The 22,004-nt window shown below is 42.1% G+C and overlaps 1 protein-coding gene across 1 annotated transcript in view; it reads left to right on the forward strand.

Moving 5' to 3' along the window:
- Positions 1–22,004, forward strand: part of TPD52L1 (tumor protein D52-like 1) — a 67,011-nt gene that overhangs the window by 15,668 nt on the left and 29,339 nt on the right. Inside the window, exon 2 of the mRNA XM_018563807.1 lies at positions 21,078–21,193. Within this exon, the coding sequence (XP_018419309.1) occupies positions 21,078–21,193 (116 nt within the window). The remainder of the gene's footprint in view (positions 1–21,077; positions 21,194–22,004) is intronic.

The raw sequence follows: 22,004 nt of genomic DNA on the forward strand, positions 1-22,004 counted from the left end.
TCACTTCTCCTCGGATCCCCGCTGCCTCTGCCCATACAGGCGGTGGAGAGCAGCAGGGATCTGAGAAGAAGCTGCAGTTTGTGTGGCAGGGTGGAGGATCGGTAAATATCAGTGATATTTACTGATCCTCTGTGTGCACAGCAAACTCTGGAGTGATCAGCTGATACTAACCTGAGATCCCAAGCAGCCCACCTGACAGTGATCCTGCAGAGCCCACCATAGACACTCTATGGTGGGCTTTGCAGGGTCTCAGGTGGGCTGGTCACACCCCTGCACACCTTACACCTGTCAGCCTCGATCCTCATTCAGCCTCCTCCACGGTCGCTGGCGGGCCCCGCCTCCTCCGTCACTGGGCCCCAACGACTCCTCCACTGCCGAAGCTGGGCACCACCTCCTAATTCGCTGCTGATGCTGGGCCCAACCGCCTCCGCAGCTGCTGGTTGTCTATGACTCAGCAGCGGCTGTGAGCAGGAAGACGTTGCTGCACAGATCCCTGACAGGTTGTCAGTGATCTGAACAGCTGCCAGTGACAGCCAGCAGCCTGTGATGCCATAGCGACCCAGGCGGCCCACACAGCATCAGCGGGACCCCTTTGTTCCTCTTCCTGGCCAAACCCTCCCATGCCCTAGGCCCCATAGCAACCACGATAGTTCCATCACTGTCCCCAGTTATGAATGAACAGGAAGTGATTTAAATCACTTCCTGTTCATTAATGAGTTTCTGAATGGGTAATAGCACTCAGTACAGAAGCTTTTCCCCATTCAGAAACTGGTTGACAGTAAATATTTTCTGAATAAATAAAAAAACGCATCCTGGAGGCAGGGAGCATAATGTCACATGGCGCCGCTGAGTGACATCACATGACGCCACTGAGTGACGTCACATGCCTGTTGGGGACGACGACATTTATTTGTTTTTGCGTCGGGCGCAAAAGGAGCTAGCTACAACTCTGTGTACATTATATGTTTCACACTGCTCTACTCCATATGCTGTGTTGTATATGTTATATATGCCATACCACTCATCACAGTATTGTCATATTAAAGTGTATGTTCAGACAAAATGAGAAAATAGGATACTGCAACAGTGTTAACAATTAAACATTTAAATATAAAGGCAGCCTGCAATGATTGAAAAATCAAAAGCAAATGGGTAAAAAGCTTTTCAAACTATAATATGTAATTAGCTTTCAACTCTGATCTGCCAAAAAGAACAAATGGATTTGAGCTTGAAACAAGATGGCCTGGAAAGAATAAATGAGAGAAACAGGAGGAAGTGAGGGAGGTAGATTAAACAAAATTAAAGGGGGTAGGGATGTTACCTGGGGATGGGAGAGATCCCTATGCTTATAAATCCCAGATGTCAAGGAGTTTAATTGGTAAAAATTGTCAAAATATTAGAGAAGGTATTTCCCTATCCTAAAAGTCCAGACTCTTGATAAATCCACAGATGCTTACCACCTAAAATCCAAGCATGGCAGAACTAAAGATTCTCAGGCTCTGTTTTAATCAACTTACCCACAATAAAGGTACCAGCATATTCAAAGCTTTCTAAAGAGAATATTGTACCAATCACATATGTCCTTTTTCATATGTTTCTATCACAGTTATTTCAAACACACAGTAGAACCATTTAAGGTGGCATGTGATTAAAGTGGAACTGAACTCAAATACTTAAAAGAGAACTATGCGGTAAGTGTTTTTCCCCATAGTTCTCTTTAGGGTCACGGGAGAATATACTAACCTCCTCTTGTGACCCAAACTTAGTATATGATGGGTTAATGCCCGTGATATACTGAGAACGTCACAGCTGGGACGGATCCCGACAATACTGTCTGAATCCACCGAGCTGCATCAATGACAGCTGGCTCTAGAGGCACAGCCAGCTGTGCCCGCCCCCTCCCCCGTTCATTCCTCCACTCAGTGCTGGAGGATCGGAGATAGGAGGGGAGAATCCCAGCGGGGAGCAGTGACTGTCAGTCACTGCTCACTGCAGGGAGACGATTGAGAAGTGAGCAGATCGGTGCATGTTTCTGCTAACTTCCCGATGAATAGAGCTGACCTGTGACAGCTTCTTTGCAACAGGTTAGCTCTAACTATTAGGTTCTCCTTTAAAGTGAGACTAAACTCAGAAGTTAAACCTTAAAATGCATTCAAGTACCTTAACTATTACCAATACTCTACCTTATTTGTGCATCACTCAGCTGTAGATCCTCAAATAATCTCTGACACTGCCCTTCCTTCTGGAGGGTGGCTACTTTTGTTCCCCATGGTCCCTGTGTGTTGTAAAGTAGCCACCGCTCCAAGCTCACTCACGTGGTGGGCTACAATCTCACGTTTAGTTTACTAATTTGTATTGAGATTGGAGTCCATCACGGGAGTGAGCTTGGAGAGGTGGCTACTAGTATGTTAAACTTGATTGACTGATTTAGTCAGCTAAACTGTATTAGTTACTTGCAGGTATTTTAAGGGAATAACGGATTTCATAGATTGTCATTTAGATCTAAACCTGAGACTGGTAAAAAAAAAGCATCAGATCCCTGAATTACACAAGTACATAAAACTATATGGCCTGCACATTAATTAAAATTGAAATTGTCTGAATTCTGCTGCATCTGCATCATGGTCAGAGCACCTCATAGGCTTAGTAGATGGGCTTTAGGAGTATACTTCTTGAAGCTTGTGCATTGAAACGTCCTGCTTCCTGAACCATCAATCACATTTACATTTGCAAGGCAGGTTTGAATCTGATTGGTAGTTCTGAGAAACTTCTTGGCACTGACAATTTTACATCAGACTTTCTGTGAGTGAGAGGCCATGAGGTGTTCAAGCATCCCAACCATGGGCTTTTCCAGGATCACCACATTGTGGAACAAATGGAACGGGATGAACAGGTGCACTACAGCATTACAGCATTGTCTGGATCAAAAACCGACATACCAAGTATCTCAAACTTTAATTTTCAATTTTGGATGTAGTGTACCTTTTTAATATCACTAATATCTACTTCAAAGTTATACTATACCTGGATTAAGCATAGAGTGAACAGGAGAATGCTCTTTTCTATATAGCACAGCCATAACAACACTAATACTACTTAATGTTGGCTAATCCTCCTAAATCCCCATATTTATTTGTCATTTTAGCTTATTCTTTCTGGCCATTGTGGGTTTTGTATATAAAGTATGTGACATGTCATCTACTGTAGTTGAAGTGTTTTCCTCCATGGTAAGTGACATTTAAGCAGAGCAATGCAAGGCAGTGATGATTCCAGGTGGTGATTTGCTACGGATCAGCCGCCTACTCTGAGTCTTAGGAAAAAACACTGCGAGTAGGTGTCAGTGTTCTCATTAAATTCTTTGCATGCATGCAGCATTATAGTGTCTTGTAAGGAAAGAATCCGCTGGGAGACTTCACACAGATTTATAGAAACTAATAAATGAAAGAAATCATCAAGTCAAAATCAGTTATTTGAGTTCCTTTGCATGTGACACAGGATTCATACTGTACATACCTCAGAACTTGACTTACCTCAGAATACGCATGTTTCAAGGGCCTTAAGAGATTAGCTTAATATGTATATATATCATGTTATATATAATCTAATAAACACATATGTACTATATATGTATGTATATACACTGCTCAAAAAAATGAAAGGAACACGTTTTAATCAGAGTATAGCATTAAGTCAATGAAACTCCTGGGATATTTTTCAGGTCAGTTAACCAGTTGACATCCGCTGTGTTAAACCCCCTTCCCATCCAGGCCATTTTTCAGTATTCAGCGCTGCGGTACTTTAACTGACATTTATTCCGTCATGCAGCGCTGTACTGAAATGAATTTTATACCCTTTTTTGGGGACAGATAATGAACTCCAAAACAGGAATGGCTTTACAGGTTGATGCCACTGACATTTTTGCACTACTCATCTTTTCTGACTGGTTTTCACTAGTTTTGCATTTTGATAGAGTCATTGTCACTACTGGTAGCATGAGGCGATACCTGGACACTGTAGAGGTTGCACAGGCATGCCAACACCTCCAGGATGGCACATCAATACGTGCCATTGCCAGAAGGTTTGCTGTGTCTCCCAGCACAGTCTCAAGAGCATGGAGGAGATTCCAGGACACAGGCAGTTACTCTGGGAGAGCTGGACAGGGCCCGTAGAAGGTCTTTAACCCATCAGAAGGACCAATATCTGCTCCTTTGAACAAGGAAGAACAGGATGAGCACTGCCAGAGCCCTACAAAGTGACCTCCAGCAGACCACTGGTGTGAATGTTTCTGACCAATCAGAAACAGACTTCATGAGGGTGGCCTGAGGGCCCGATGCCTTCTAGTGGGCCCTGTGCTCACTGCCCGGCACCGTGGAGGTCGATTGGCATTTGCCATTGAACACCAGAATTGGCAGGTCCGCCAATGGCGCCCTGTGCTTTTCCCAGATGAGAGCAGGTTCACCCTGAGCACATGTGACAGACGTGAAAGGGTCTGGAGAAGCCGTGGAGAATGTTATGCTGCCTGTAACATCGTTCAGCATGACCGGTTTGGTGGTGGGTCAGTGATGGTCTGGGGAGGCATATCCATGGAGGGACGCACAGAACTCTACAGGCTAGACAATGGCACCCTGACTGCCATTTGGTATCGGGATGAAATCCTTGGGACACATTGTCACGCTGGTGCAGTGGGTCATGGGTTCCTCCTGGTGCACAACAATGCCCGGCCTCATGTGGCGAGAGTATGCAGCAAGTTCCTTGAAGATGAAGGAATTGATACCATTGAATGGCCCCCACGCTCGACTGACCTGAATCCAATAGAACACCTCTGGGACATTATGTCTCGGTCCATCCAATGCCGCCAGGTTGCACCTCAGTCTGTTCAGGAGCTCAGGGATGTCCTGGTCCAGATCTGGGAGGAGATACCCCAGGACACCATCTGTCGTCTCAGGAGCATGCCCCGACGTTGTCAGGCATCCATACAAGCACGTGGGGGGCCATACAAACTTTAATGAGTACCATTTTGAGTTGCTGCAATTAAATTTCAGCACAATGGGCTAGCCTGCTACATCATTTGTTAATTGTGATTTTTAGGGTGTCTTTGAATTCAGCCCTCTGTAGGTTGATAATTTTTCATTTCCATCAAACAATGTGGCATCCTTTCCTTCCTAACACATTACCCAGTCCAGTATACAGGAGATATCCAGCATGATATTTTTCCCATTGAGATCTGATGTGTTTTCAAAGTGTTCTTTTAATTTTGAGCAGTTTATATATACAGTGGTACCTCGGTTCACAAACGCCTCTGTTCACGAACAATTCGGTTTGCAACCAGGAAGTTCGTCAAAATTTTGCCTCTGTTCGTGAACTCTGCCTCGGGTGATGAACACGACCGCGGCCATCTTCCCCGCTCTAACACATGGTCGTGGCTTCCTGTACTCGAGATTGCAGTTGCAGACAGGGCTGTGGACACTTACTGTGAAGCTTTTTTGTGTTCTTTGTAGCACAGTACTGTACAGTATTACTGTATTCAATCCAGCATGGCTCCCAAGAAAGTGCAGAGCAAGCATGGTGGGAAAAAGAAAGCACAGATCATTAATTATTATTATTATACAGGATTTATATAGTGCCAACAGTTTGTGCAGCGCTTTAATGAAGGTGACAAGAATGTGCAGAGCGTTATTGAAGGTGACAAGAATGTGCAGAGCGTTCTTGAAGGTGACAAGGATGTGCAGAGCAAGAATGGGGGTAAAAAGAAAGTGCAGTGCAATATATAATTCCCTTTTAGATTGTAAGCCCTCAGGGGCAGGGCCCTCCTTACCATCTTGTCTTGATTTGTATTGTGATTGTAATGTCTTCCCTATATTGTAAAGCGCTGCGCAAACTGTTGGCGCTATATAAATCCTGCATAATAATAATATAAGGTAGGCATATTTTTTCATTACATATGCAGGTTCTGTGAATGCAAGTCTATTAGTCTCTGTCGCTAATCTCTTATTTCCCATAACGTCTTCCAGGACAGCATCACGAGATGGAATCTCCTCCCCCACACACAGGAAACACGTCACTTAATACCGTATCTTTTAAAAAAAATCTATTTTAACTAAACTACAGAGAGTTCCTTCTTGTAACTAATCTACAATTCTCTATGTGGAATTCACAACAAAAATTAGTAACAGCAATGTTAGAAGCATAACTATCCCTATTTGGACCCTAGTACTTTTCCTGATGATCTGAGCAGTTGTCTCTTTGATCTCTTGGAGGAAACTGTGGATGAAATGTGACCATGTAGTTGGTATTTGGGTTCCCTCGACCCTGTATCCATATGACCCGCCATGTGTAATCAAACTCCTCTTCTGTAAACGTGCACAAAAGAGTCCATTCAACACTCCCAAGTGAGTAATCGCTGCCTGTGGCACAAAGTCTTTATGTCTCGGGGCCCCCAGCAGGGCCTGTGCAGAGGGGCACTTCCAGAATAGATGCAACGCAGTGTCTTCTTCGGTGATATACCATGGGCAATGCCTGTATATGCACAGGTTTCTGGCATGCATGAAAGTTCTTACGGGCAAACCACCTTGGATCGCCATCCACTAAAGCCATATAATTAGAACTCCTGTCAGATTTTTTTATTTTTTTTGCCATGTGTCCCATTGGAGAGATTTTCCCTTCACTTCCTGTGATAGGAACAACAGGAAGTAAGAGGAAATAGGTATAAAGTGAGGGAAAGCCCTAGTGGTCAGCAGGGTCACCAGAACTAGCGTCCCCATTGGCAGATTCCCCATCTATTCCTTTTTCTGATGACAACTCAAAATTTGGGATTTTCTTTTCCTTTAATGATAAGGGTCACCAGGATCGAGAGGGTAAATCCCCCTAATGGGGACACAGACATCAGTAAAAACTAGGGATGCACCGATAAACCGTTTTTTCTGTATCGAGTACAGATATTTTTTTTGATACTCGCTGATACCGAATACTAGTGCCGTGTGCTCTGATTTTTGAGAAGCTGGGTGGCAGATCATGACCCACTGCCCAGCTTTCTGATTGCCTGGAAAGCCGGGGTTCTGTCGAAAGAACACCGGCTTCCCTTCCCAAGGTTGCCTGGCTTCCTGACCAGTCAGGAAGCCAGGCGGCGTGTCATTGCCGTTTGGCTTCCCGATTGGTCAAAAAGCCAGTCTGCCTAGCAATAAGTGAAGCCGGCATCCTAGCCAGGAAGCCGGACGGCATGTCATGACCCGCCTCCCGGATTCCTGATTGGCTAGGAAGCAGGCTTGACTTGTGCTAGGCAGCCTGGCTTCCTGACCAGTCAGGAAGCCGGGAGGCAGGTCATGATGTGCCAACTGGCTTCCTGAATTGCTAGGAAGCCGGCTTCACTTGTTGCTAAGCAGCCTGGTTTCCGGACCAATCATACAGGAAACTGGGAGGCGGGTCATGACGTGACACCCAGCTTCCTGATTGGTTAGGAAGCCAGGCCACAAGCCACCATCCGATGCTCCTAAACAAGGAATTCAAACGGGGCAATTCTTACGAATCAAACGTAATTGTACATCACATGGAGATTACATAGAGGAGTCAAAGGCACTATATAATCAGTTCAGAGAGAGAGAGGATATTCTCATAAAACACTTAAGAGGTAGAGCACTAGTAGGTAAAAAAAAAAACTAGGTCTGAAATTCTGCAAGGTGGCAGAACAGATGTACGATGATTACACAATATGGTACAGGTTGGGATACATTGAGGCAAATCCTGAATAAGCACTGGCATGTGCTACAGTTGTGTCCAACACTCACAGGTATAGCGGGACCCCACCCCCAACTGACAGTGTGAATAGCCCGCAATTTAAAAGACCATCTGGTTAGCTCGGAATAAAGAGCAAATACATCTGAAACATGGTTGTCAGGTGGAAAAAGAATGAAGGGAATGTACCCCTGTGGAAAATACCAAGTTTGTCCTTATGACCAAAGAAACTAAATCCTTTGTTAATACAGAGGGCACTAAGTCCTAGGAGATTACTCAATTCAATTATGGTACAAGCAGAGTTGTGTACCAATTGGAATGCCCTTGTAAAAAGTTTTACATTCTAAATTTAAATGGCAATTACGTATATGGATTGGTGAACATTTATGAGTAATAAAAAAGAATGAAGATGACAGTCCGAATGCACAACACTTTGCTGAACACCACAATGGCTTATTAGATGGTTTAAAAGTAAAGGGTATTTTTGCCCTTAACCTCCCTGGCTGTATGATTATGTCAGGAATTTTGTACAATTCACCCCGAGCCAGACTCGCGATTACCGCCAGGGAGCCCCGGAGTGGTAGGGGCGAAACGCATCAACGAGACACTCCAGGCGAATGGCCGAACACACACAAACTATTCGCAAGTAAGCTGGAGATTAATGGATTTGGAGGACACCAATACTGAGGACTTCTTTGAGGACTTCTGTCAGGAAAATGCATGTGATCGATATGGGAACAGAAGATTGGATAAGTACACAATCGTGAGTAAGTCTGGCAGTGACTCGTGCGGTATTTGCCTTGGGACTCATACAGGAGAGGTTGCTGTTTTTTCCATATGTCGTTCACATATATGGATAGGATCCTCCCTTTGAATGTGAGATCTGGACTGATCAGCATGTAAACTGCAGCCACGTCTGGCGTATTACCAAACTATACGGTGGGGTAGACGGCAATGAATTAACACCTGTTTCCCAATTATTCTCCTGTGCATGTGTACCATCTAAATAGCAAATAATGAGTATATAGTGTGAATGGTTTTGGACAACGTTGTCAATTGTTTTTAATGGGTAATTTGGGAATATGCAATATGATGTTATACCTTTTTTTTTTTATATGTTTTCTTGTCTAATTAAAATGTATAAATATTTTTTCATTAAGCCGATTGGTCCCGGCCCTTGAGTAACCTCTTCAGCCTGTGCCCACTATAGGAACTGACTAATGGTGGTTTCTTATTTCCTATACTCCTGAGCTCAATCTAATGACCCTAATGTATTATTACAATATACGGTACTACATTCAAACTGAAAGCTGCTTCCTCTAGTGGCCATAATGTGACATTACAACACTACATTCAAACTGGGATAAAATATATTAAGAACATTAATTTTTTGCTCAAAATTCACAGATATTTATAGGGTAAATAAATAAAAAACTTGTTGATAGTGTAATTACACTTGTAATAAAGATTATACAGGTATGGATATTGAATCCCAATGTATTTTTTATATATAAATGTATAGGGTACTTGATATCGGGAATAACCTTTGAGGCAATATATTAGCCAAACAGGTAGTGAAATGTCCCTGTCCACCTAGCAAAATTAGATGCTTCCAGATGACATCTCAGGCATACAGTATTTCACTATGAAGTACTCTACCTCAGTTACAGAGGAGGTAGACAGCTGACATAAAAGATAACTGACAGGACACGGAACCAGCAACTACTAAGGTTGCCACATTTTCTGAAAACAAATACCTGCCTTATGAGCTCATTCCTATTAATAACTTTTGCAACATATTCCAACATATCTCATTTTCTGCTGGCGACATGGCAACTATCCACAGGAGCTAAATGGCATCCACAGGTTTCTCACATTTAGCAATAAATACAATTTTTACTCAAAGTATTTTTAATGAATCATTTGCTAATTTACTTGTGAGGTTGAGTGAAATTCACAGCAGGCATACTTTACAGTTTACCCAGTATTGATGAATCAAGCCCAGTGGTTCTGATACATTAAACAGCAGTAACAACACATAATACATGCAAAAGGTGTCAATTAGGCTGTGTTTTTTACCCTGCTTCTGTGTGTGATTTATTGGAGATGGAAAAGTATTAGTACCGGCAAAATATTCACCCATTTGTTATTAACATTTGAAAATAATGGCTTTTTAATTTTATTTTAATTGATTATTTAAAAGTCTTTAACCTCCCTGGCGGTATGATTTTACATTTTTTTCATGTAATTTTTCGGTCTATTTTTTTTTCGCATTTTTTTCGTCTTTGTTGTTTTTTTTAAATATCCCGCCGGTTCCGCCCCCTGCAACGCCTACGCTCGCAAGCGACGGAACCCGGAAGACGGCATCGGCCGCAGAACACAGCGCGGCTCGAGGGACAAGGTAAGTAAATGCCATGCGGCTTTCCCAAGTATAGCTCGGGGTTACCGCTTATGGTATGGAAAAGTAACCCCGAGCTACACTTGGGAATACCGCCAGGGAGGTTAAACACTTTAACAACAGCTGCTCTTGAATATTTAACTAATTCTGCTGTTTTGCTGATACTCGCTCCATGGCTCCGAGCGCCAACAATCATTCCACGTTCAAAGGCTGTTAAATCGCATTCTTTACCCATATCGTCAGAAAACAATCACTTCTACTGTCGTGGTAAACAACCTGCTTCCCTATTTATAATGGTCTGGCCTTTTAGCAACTTCAGCGCAAAATTATAGCTAATTTGCCTACAAACGTCAGGTGGTCATAATAATCTGGCCACTGGCCATATCAATATATATACACACACACACCTCTCTCTCTATTGTAACAAGGACACTCGACTGTAGACCGGAGGTGCAAGTAAAATGCAGTTTTATTAAGTGCAAACACCAAACATTTCATTCCATCCACAGGGTAGACCTCCCCTGTTGCACGAGACAGTTTCTAGCAGCAACATAAAGGACAGTCTTTTAGTTTCGCTCTGTAGCTTTCCACAGCTCCAAGAGGTCCCACAGGTCCTAGGGTCACCGACCTTCCCTGGCTGTTCCACTTGTCCAGCACGCACCTGAATCTGCTGTGCTCTGTGCCTCCTGCACCCACACAACTCTCACACACCACTGAGCACTGGGCTGGCTTCCTAATGAGGCTGCTCTCAGCCACTTGATCAGCCCAAGCTGGTCATTGGTAACACCTGGGCCCAGGACTGGAGATTTCATCCCACCAGGAGCTCTAAGAGATCTCCAGAGCTCCAGATCCCAGCTACAATTAGGAAAACCTGGAAGAACAAGAAAAGCTAGGCTCTTCCTAATAACATGGTTCACATTCTGGACCCTCTCAGCCGCTTTGGCTGAGAGTCCTGGGTGCCAAAGTTGCCATACTACACTGTGGCATTGCCATGCACTGCCACACTATATATAGATATAACAAGTACCCCTTACTCATTCACAAGGGGGCGCGGCATCTGGGTGCCCCCTTAATTAAAGGGGTACCCTGATGCAAATAAGCCCCCTTGCCCGCAGACCCTCACAACCACCGGGTCAGGGTTGTGGGGAAGAGACCCTCCCAATGCCGAGGGCACGTGGCCTGGCAAGGCACAGGGAGGGGCGCTCGATCGTCCCCCCCTTTCCTGCCCTGCCGGGCAAGTGCTTGGTTCAAGGGTCTGGTAGGAATGTTAGGTTTTTTGGTTCAAGGGCCTGGTAGGGATTTTGTGGGAACCCCACGCACTTTTATTTTTGTTTTAGTTTGGGGGAGGTCGACATTTCTTTTCGTTCGTTGCAGCAAAGTGACATTGGAAAAAAAAAAACTTTTTTTTTCTAATGTCACTTTGCTGCAACGAAATTTTGTCAACAAACGAAATTTCATTCAGACTACCGCTAACGAATTTGGGGAAATCGGAAATTCGGATTCGTTTGCATTCGGTATTTCTGTAATTCGGATGCATCCGAATGTCCGGAATTTCGATTCGGAACTAAACGAATCGCACATGTCTAAAACCCAGACACATCCATCGGATTGCCAGACAGAGTAGCGTGATTCGTCACTCCGGAGAACACGTCTCAACTTTTCTCGAATCCAGTGGCGGCGTGCTTTACGCCACTGCATCCGACGTTTGCATTGCACTTGGTGATGTAAGGCTTGGATGCAGCTGCTCGGCCATAGAAACCCCATTCCATGAAGCTCTCTACGCACTGTTGCTGTGCTAATCTGAAGATCACATGAAGTTTGGAGGTCTGTAGCTATTGACTCTGCAGACAGTTGGCGACTTCTGCGCACTGTGCGCTTTAGCATGTGCTGACCCCGCTCTGTCATTTTACGTGGCCTACCACTTCGTGGCTGAGTTGCTGATGTTCCCAGGTGCTTCCACTTTGTTATAACACCACTAACAGTTGACTGCGGAATATTTAGTAGCAATTAAATTTCACGGATGGACTTATTGCACAGGTGGCAACCTATACTTTTGGCAAGATAGTGTATATATGTATAGATATTTATAAATGACTGAACTTTACTGCATGGTACTGATCTTATTAATTCATTACTTGAAGACTCCAAAGCTCCCAGTGTAATCTTTTAATAAACTATCCTGAGCGTACCTCTGGCATGATTTGTATGTAGTATATGAATGATAAGAAAGGCATTACTACGCAGCGTGTTGATTTTTCCAGCAGGTGAGTTTTATTCCAGGTATCCAGCTGCTGAGTATTCACCAGGATTCATGAAATATAAAGTATCCAAGCAGTTGGAGAGTGTGTGTGGGAGGCCCCACTTTTCAAATTAGAGATTTAGTGTAGGTCATCAAGAAAATCGACTATTTTAGGGAGCTATAGAATGAAACACTTTGATTCTTTTATTCTGCTAGAAGCAGATAATTTACATAAGACAGAGTGGCAGGAATTGCTTTCAAAGAAAGACAAAGAACATTCGGAATGTAAAAGATTATAGAGTACTACATTCAGCCTAAGTTTTTCGTTAATGTGGTGTTTGCTATTAAGATAAAGGCTGCAAAAACATTTTCTTGAAAATGTTGGCAGATAATTTCCTTTTCTTTGTACAACATACAGATCAACCAGGTAGGAATGCACAAGTAAGTCACAAAATTCAAGTGTGCTTAAAAATTGCTGAGACTGCAAATTGCTGAAGGTCTTGAAGCTAATTACAAATTATTATACAGATGGTACATGGTGCCTAGCCACCTGTTTGTCCCTGGACATGACTGGAGGAGCTTTTGTGGGTATCCTGATAAAAGGTCCTTTTTGCATGTATGGTGGACGTGTTCAATTGTGCAGGGGATTTGCAGTGTGTAGCGTGGTGCGAGTGTGCTCGATAGCAACTTGCATATATAATGTTGTGAAATGGTAGGTAAGGTATCATGTATACAGCAAGAACTCTAGGGACATGTTCATATTTTTCTGAGATGCAAATATGAGCAATTCATAGAAATCCAATGTTTTGGGCATGTGCAGCCGGCAGGATCTTATTTGTACCCCTTTGTCAAGGTGAAGCTAGGCATGACATGAGTGATTGTGATGCAAGTTAGTTGATATTATGAGCTTCCATTGCCTCTTAGTGATAAGAAAAACTAGTGATTTGCAAAGACATTTTTCAAGTCTAGCCCCTGAATGGGTTTAAATCAACGATTTCACAAAAATGAAGCTCCACAAGCTTTTCATTTTTTTTTCAAAAAGATGTAAAAAAAATTATAGTTTTGTTAATGAGGTACCATTAATTTAAATCTATTTTGCTAAGGCCTCTGTTATATTTTATATGGCATGCACAGAGAAATTGAAGAAAAAGTAAATGCAGGCAGTTAAAAAAGGCAAGCAGTTGAGGTACAACACATGAAGCTAGCATGGGCACAGAAGTAGCAAAATAGAGCTACATGTTAGCAGAAAACAACTCACTGAGTCTAGGGCCGGTGCACACCTATGCGACACCCAACCGTGCGGCAATCGCATGCCTTTTTCCTGGTAGTTTTTTTTATCCGAAATACGAAATTCGGATCCGGAATCCGTTAACGGAATTCGTATTTTGTTTGGTTGACCATTCAGAGGTTTTCTCTTCTGCTGCTGAGAGTTGCATTACAATACAGGCAGGAAATACGAAATTCCGTTTACGCCTTTACGAACATTCGTTATATTGAAGTTAAAAAGCAAAGTACATTTATATTGGAGTTGATGGTAGTTTTTTTTTATCCGAAATACGAAATTCGGATCCGGAATCCGTTAACGGAATTCGTATTTCGGATAAAAAAACAACTACCACATCGACTCCAATATTAACAAAGGTATTTTTGCTTTTTAACTTCATCATAACGCATGTTCATACAGTTACGAAAATGTGGCGAAACTAATGAAAATTCGTATTTCGTACGAATGCGAATTAAGTTTCGGACACAAATTACGAAATAACGGATATTCCGAAAAGGAACAAATTTTTTGACGGCGCACAAGTCTACCGAAAACATCTTGGGACATCCTGTAACTATAAAATATTTTATGTGACTATCTGTACAACATAAGACACTCAAACACTCTGTGGGCATTATTCCTTTCACAATGTAATCCAATGTGAATATAAGACCTCTTGTTATACTCTCTAGTTAGAAATCCCATCATGTGACACTGCATTCTATACTATATAGGCCATGTTAGGATATTCTGTAGCCATGGTAGAGGACTTAAAGTTATCATTTTCAGCCCTTTTCCATGGTGAACCACATCAAACCTTGTATAGGACTGTAGAGGATAAACCTTTCTATCCTCTTAACCAGGTCATATTTATAATATGCATTTTTTCTGTAAAAAATACACATATAAGCATATGGTTACTTCCTGGAGCTGTAGATACAACTGATTGCTAAGAGTGCATTGAGAGCACCTACCTGCTGCTACTGTGTTTCTCCCTTGCTTGCCAAGCCAGCAAGTAATGACTGTGGTGCTTCTCCCTCACTAGTGTGCAGGATTTTGAAGCATTTCATCTAACGAGGGAGTGACTTACAAGAGTAGGCAAGTGCTTTCTTTAGCAAGCCTATTGCAGGTGAGTTGTTGCCTGCAACCGCATGTGACTTGGCCATTAAGCTGCACATAGACTGCTGAAGAATTGTTCTTTTAAAGCAATTGTGGCATGAACTTGCATACTTGTTTTTGCAATAACCAGACACCCCATATAGGGTTATCTCAAAGGAAAGCCAAAAAAATCCATCTTGGATGATCACTTTATTCTCATGTTTGCTTAGACAAGATGTGTCTGTAAAGGTTGCAAACTGCACATATAAATGAGATCTTTTCTTGGTCCAACTGTAGTTGGTAAGATCAAGTCTATGGACACTTTTACTTGACTTGTTCCATTGGCAAGCTAGTCACTGCATATACAAATCATTGACCCCATTAATTTCCCCATATGTAATAGAAAAGGGTAGGTTGGTGGTGTCAGCAGCAATGTCCACATACAGTATCATGACAGGAAAGCAATTGGCATTTTTTTTTTTTTGCTCTGTGCAACTAAAACTTTTTGATCCCAATGAACAGCTACAGATTAGAGGTGAGAAAAGCTCTACTCTGGCGGTTCCTTGTGGTTAGGTGGTCCCTAGTTTCACACAATACTGCAGACAGGCACCACACCTCTTCTGATCATGATGAAATAACACTGCTGCAGAGATTGCTGGTTCAGTGTCTCCTCCAAATGTTTTTAGTAATCAAGAAGTCTGCACTGACTGTGGAACTGCATTGAGATCTGAATTCATTTAAATGGCCAGTGTAGACCACCAAGGAGCCAATGCATGCCAGAAGATTGTGCACAGCTCATTGAAATTCTGAGATATCAACAGAGGATTCATATCCATATCATACTGCTCATGAAAGCACAATTTGGGTATACAGCCTAACATTTAGCTTTATACCCCTGCATTAAAAGATGAATATCCTTTTGACAAGGTCTGTAAATGGGAAGGGTAGGTGTCCAGGTTCTAGCTAAATAAAGTGGGATCTCATCATTAGATAACATGCTGATTGTAATACAAGCCTTTTTTCCTATGTGCTGTAAGAAGACTTCACTTTCTTATAATAAAGCCCTTGCCGATCTTTTTTCTGCACTCTACCAAAGTGTTTACATACTAAATATCTAAAATGACTAATTGCATTAGTTCTGAAATGCATTTAGTGTGTGGGTGGAATGGCCAAACAATGAAGCTCAAATGTATGAATTTGCTTTGGTTTAGTGTTGCGTTAGCTATCTGCCAATATCTTTTCAGCCAAAAGCAATTACAAATCATGACTGCTTCCATTTCTAGCGCCAGTGTGGGATGATGTGGAAATCATTTTGTATTCCGTCACACAGTATTTTAGAATTTAGCCATGTTCATTTTACTGTGACCATATTATAAAATAACTGGTATTGTAACGATCCACTTACGTGAAAATAGAAAATGAAGCCATGTTATGTATGCAAAGAGCGCATCCTATGCTCAGTACCTTAGTTAATTCAGTCATAAATAAAGTGCACAAGTCTACCCTAATCCTTTATGTTAGTAATTTGATGATCTAGGAACATGATGTAGCAGACTTTTTCCCAAACACACCCAATGTAGACTTCTTACTGTCCCACACATACAGAAAGCCTAACGTTAAAGTGATATTAAAGCCAGAAATGCTGATGATAATACTTACAATGGATGTGATCCTTGATGTTTAAACATTTTAGTTTTCTGCAGAATCAGCTGGTCCCCTGAGCACTGGCCCTGATATCCTGTTTTAGGGTGGCTCCTTCCCCTTGCAGGGTCCTATGGAGACACCCTTGCATATGCTAATAAGCTGTATGTGGGTCCACAAACACAGAGACACAGCAAAGCGTTGGAGCTGTTTGGAAACATGATGACTAAGTGCCTGGGCAAAAAATGCTTTGCTGGACAATGTACATTTGTTTGACCTGGATTCATTATTAAAATGTTTGAGAGTTTAAAGGTGCCCATACACCTTACGATTATCGTACGATAATCGTATGCGATCGACTTTTCGTACGACAATCGTAACGTGTGAATAGAGTGCCCGACCGATAGTACTGTACAATCGTACGACTTTTGACGGTCAAGCATGTTTGAAAACGTTGGTTGATCGTACGATGTTCGCATGGTTGGTGGCGTTTCCGTCCGTCAAAAGTCGTACGATTAACACTGCGCATGCGCAAACGGAAATAATTGCGGTCAATTACCGCAAGTCGTCCAGGTGTTTTTTTCTAACTACCGCTGATTGAACCTTGCGATAATTGGGGCAGGATGGGGCCGTCGTACGAAAATCGTACGACGGTTCGATCATCGGACGAAAAGTTTCGTCCGATAATCGTAAGGTGTATGGGCACCTTAATACTACTTTAAAAAAAAAAACAACTCAGTACTAAAATTAGCTCACTGGTTACTTTCACTCTATTGCCTGGATTTGCACTTTAAAGAAGAATATTAGTCTAAACAAAAAGTTTATATAGTTTCTAATGACAGAGGTGTTTAGATATCTAAACAGAATAGTTTTGTCACCTTAGATGTCTACAGATATGCAAATGAGATTATCTCTCAAAGCACACAACCAAAAATTGAGAAACAGTATATTTCTGTTTTAAATAGTACATTTGTATTTGGAAGTTTTACAGATTTACAAGACAGATGTTGAGAATATAAGACAGATACACATGTGGCTCCCAGCTTGAGCCATTTTCATTAAAAGAGAAGTAGTGGCAGAGTTTAGTGTACTCTTCCCACTACCTAGAGCCGACGTGTGACACTGCAGCTGTCACATGCCAGCTCTATAGTTTGAGAGTTGAACAATCACAAACTGCTGATCACTCACAATCTTCTCCCTGCAGAGAGCAGTGACTGTCAGTCACTACTTGTCGCAGGGATTCCCCCTCCTCTCTCTGTTCCTCCGGCGCTCATTGAAAGGACAGATCGGGGGGTGCACAGCTGGCTCTGGATCAACAATATTGTTGGGATCCCTTCCGACTGCAGTACAGCTCAGCGCTGCCAGCAAATAGCAGGCAGTAGCCCGCTAGTAGCTGACTTTTGGTCACAGGAGGACATTAGTAAATGTACACCCTTAACCCAAAAGAGGACTAAAGCCACAAAAAAAAAAGATTTGGCTTTAGTTCTATTTTAAATGTTACAGAAATGTATAACACTCAGTGAATGGTATGTTAGTATGATGTACATTAAAGGTAGGGCAAGGCAATAATGGTGCCATCATCCAAGACACTGAAAAATTACTAGTTAATGTCCTAAAGACTGTGATCGAGTACTTTATGCTAGAAACAGTAATAAAGAAATAAGCTGAATTGCAAGCCAAAGTGCAGGTGAGAAACAAGGGAAAAATAGGACAAGGAAAGGCGGAGGGAAAGTAAAAAGGGGTGGGGGTTTTGCCTGGGGTGCCTATTACCATCACCAAGACACCACTGCATTAGTAAAAAAAAAAATGTACATTAGGTCATCATAGAGATAAGTGTAAAGCTGTCTGAAATGTAGATCACTAATCCAAGCACTCCAAACAGCTATGAATTTTTGGTATGTACTGTATCTTTAAGAAGTGTGGTGAGTTCCTCAGTCCTCATTAAGTAGTTTTGTAATGCACTCAGTGGGTGGAAGGAGTGTGGGGGATCTTCAATGACTTGGGATGAGGGCTCTAACTATGATTTAAGATAAATCTAATAATATCTTTCCATGCTCTGACTAGGAGCTCTAGGATGATGGATCAAAGGGCAATCTCTGGGGTTAGAGATAGGGATAAGTCCATGACCCATCAGTAGAGCTGGGAAATTAAGTTCCAGAATGGGCACAAAAGTCTGCAGGACTACCAGGTGTGTAGCATGGTCCCTATTTCTTTGCTGCACCTCCAGCATTGGTTGGGTAAAGTAGGGAATATCCTTTGTCTAGAGTGAAAGGGCAATGGTACCATCTAGTAAATGTTTAGAAATTCTGTTCTTGGAGTGAACTGGAAATGCTTGTGGAGTGGGTGAGTGTAAAAGCCTTATCCCAGCCTTCAATGGAAAGTGCACGGCCTAGATCTCTCTCTCTCCCAGTCTCTGTTGTAATGTGGGGGCAATGGGAACATGTATGAAGTGTCTCCCAGACAAATGCAAAGGTCTTCAAATTGAGTTAGAGGGTTTCATTTGGGAAACAGTATATTTCAACATTGGGATCCCTGAGGAGGTATCTTTTGGCACAGGGGAGTTAGTCTTTGCAAAGAGGATCTCAGTAAATGATGACATAAAAAAAAAGCTTTTGTCACAATGTTCACGTTTTAATCCGGAGCTCTCCTCCACATTACTTTACTACCACACAAGATGTCCTCATTCTCATGGCCATCCTTAGTTACCCATATACTCTAACTGACTTGGACCTGCCTCAGATCGTGACTGGACAAGGAAAGGAACAGCAGCAAGTGATCTCTCTTCGCCACTTTGCTTGTTGATTTGTCCTATCAACAAAATCTTTGTCAGCACATGAACTAATTGGCTTCTTTAGCTGCTTCTTCCCCTCACACTTCAACTCTGCTGTACAGGGACTTTAGGTGGCTGATAGTAGGTAGGTTTAGAGTAGGGCATCGCTCACACTCCAAAATCTAGCATTGCTGAACTGCCAGCACTAAAACCTATAGCAGGGGTGCCCACAATTTTGGTGTTAAGATCTACTTTTCAAATGACGAGCTACATGAGATCTACCAACGAAAAAAAACCTCCCTCGCTCTCTCTCTCCTGGCTGTCTCTCCTCGCTCTCCTGGCTGTCTCTCCTTGCTCTCCTAGCTGTCTTTCCTCGCTCTCTCTCTCTCCTGGCTGTTATTCCTCGTTTTTTCACCTGGCTGTCTCTCTCGGCTGTCTCTCTTCGCTCTCTCCCCTGGCTGTCTCTCCTCTCTTTCCTGTCTGTCTGTCTCACCCCGCTCTCTCTCCTGGCTCACCTTGCTGTATTTTGCAACAGGCTGTGTAAACTAATATTCTTTGATGTAATGCATAGCACTTCAACCCCCAGTATCCACCAGAAAGGTGTCAGGGAGCTTGGCTCAGCAGACTCAGGCTAATAGGTAATCATGTGTGCACAGCTAAATAAATATAGCAACATGGAATAAAGGGGCCGCCATTCACACCCTTCGTGATCTACCAGCATCAGCTTTGAGAGCTACTGGTAGATCACGATCTACCTAATGGGCACCCCTGACCTATAGCAATGAGAAACATGTTGTCTGTCTCTTCATTGCTTTAATCTGTGCTTATGAAAACCTACATTATCTGATTTTGGTTATCTGTATCCAATGTTGCATAGGGTGACAAAGTTTTATGCTGGGTATACACAGTTAGATTTTTTTCATTCAGCTTTCGGGCCATACTAAACAGCCTATACGGAGGATCCTCAGGCCCGCCGGTTGTCAAAATACCTGAACAGTGCCTGCATCTAATTTGCATGCAGGCACTGTTCAGACAACAATTTTCTTCCTTGTTCCTTCGCTTTGTAAATTGAGGTATGTCGGGCAGGATAGGATCACCCAGTGAGCGAATTTCGGATGGTTCATTAAAAATTGGACAAAATTCACTCCGTGTATACCCAGCTTTAGAACCCCTTTGGGGTTTTGACTGCTATCTGAAGCCCTGAGCCCTCTAACTACAGGAATTAGAAAGGATTCACCATAAAGGTAGTGAGGGAAAACCTGCAACAGGGACAAAGACAAATCTGGTGGGGGCTCTAGACCTCTCTTACTCTACTAAAAAGGTGTTCTTATTTCTGTCTGTATTGCTCCTAAAGATTTACCTTCACTTCTGTATGCTTCCTTTACCACATTATTTGCCCTTCAGTGTGATGGGGCCCTCAGTGACCAATTGTGGTGTAGGAGGGTGTATCAGCACTTGATTTCCCTTATTCAAGTCAAGATTTACAGAATAGATTGTCCCAGGTTATATTGGTATAGGCAGGCACCTGTGCATGTGTACATTTACACTTTGTTATCCATAAGACATAAAATGTTATACTCTTCTAATATACACACAAAAAAAGAGAGTAAAAGCACTTATGGCAGAAGTTCCTGTTCTGAAAAATGATTATTAAAAAAACAATTGTAACTCTATGATTCTAACCAAGAACATGGTTAGAATCACAACCAGTATTTAAATAAATTACAAATATACTTTATCTTTTTCTAGAGCATTTCTTTTTAAGTTAAATCTTTGCTGGCTGAATAGCAAAAAAAAATGTTTTACTGCATGGGAATCTGTCTCACAAAACTTTGTCACTTGCATTAAATTGCTTATGATTGCTTTAAAAGAATGTACTTACCAGCAGTTTGTATTAACGTTATTAGTACTGCAATTTACAGCATTATTCTCTTTATAGATCTCCAGGACACTCAGCCACTCCAGGAAACAGATGAAGAATTAACAGCCGAAGCTGAATTTACTGAAATTTTATCTGAGGAAGAGAAGGAAGAACTAAAGAATGAATTGGCAAAGGTATCGCTCTCTTTCTGTTGTAAATCTAAAGCGGTCTATAATCATTAGGTGATCCTTAACTTATTCTGGATTAATAAGCAAGATCAAGTCTGATTTATAACAGAATTTAGGCTGACCATAGATGAGCAGCCATCTCCCACAAAGAGCAGGTAAAGAGATAAATGCTCAGTCCATACAGAAGGGTAGAGACCAGCTGCGCTCCTAAACCAGCTCGGACAGGAAAAAAAAAGAAAAAGGAAAAATGTGTTCGACTTTGGGTTTTTTCAGCCTGGGTGATTATTAATAACTTTAGCTGCTACAACTGTCACTTTTCCTCTATAGTGTATAGGAATGACCCAGTAATTGCAAGTGAAACATTGCTTGCTTTTATCAAGCTGATAGCCTGCCTTAAAAGATTCCTTACGGGATAAATTCTGTTGGTCAAGATGTTTTTATTCCTCTTTTTTTGCCCATAACACAGTGTTCTCAGAGGATAAGTGGCACCTGTTTTTTTTTTTTGTAATACTCATTGGAAGGAAGTGTTGTTCCATTCACATTTAGGAAGTGGTGTTCCACCTTTTGACAGTAGTAACTCTAGTTCCTATGCTTGCCACCCATGGTTAAGGTATAGTCCATGAAAAGGAAAGGGTCTTCACAGCTTGGCAGAGATTTTATGCCTACTGAGTAGTGGCACTTCTTTATACCTACCCTTTAAATAATACTTTTCCCTTTTATTGTTAGGAAAAGAGAAACATGGGTAAATGACAGCTGCTAAAATGTAATCATTATAGTAATATATAGCCATATATCAAAAGAAACACTGGTAAAACAG

Source organism: Nanorana parkeri, unplaced genomic scaffold, assembly GCF_000935625.1.
Source record: "Nanorana parkeri isolate BGI_ZX_2015 unplaced genomic scaffold, ASM93562v1 scaffold699, whole genome shotgun sequence".
Lineage (NCBI taxonomy): Eukaryota > Metazoa > Chordata > Amphibia > Anura > Dicroglossidae > Nanorana > Nanorana parkeri.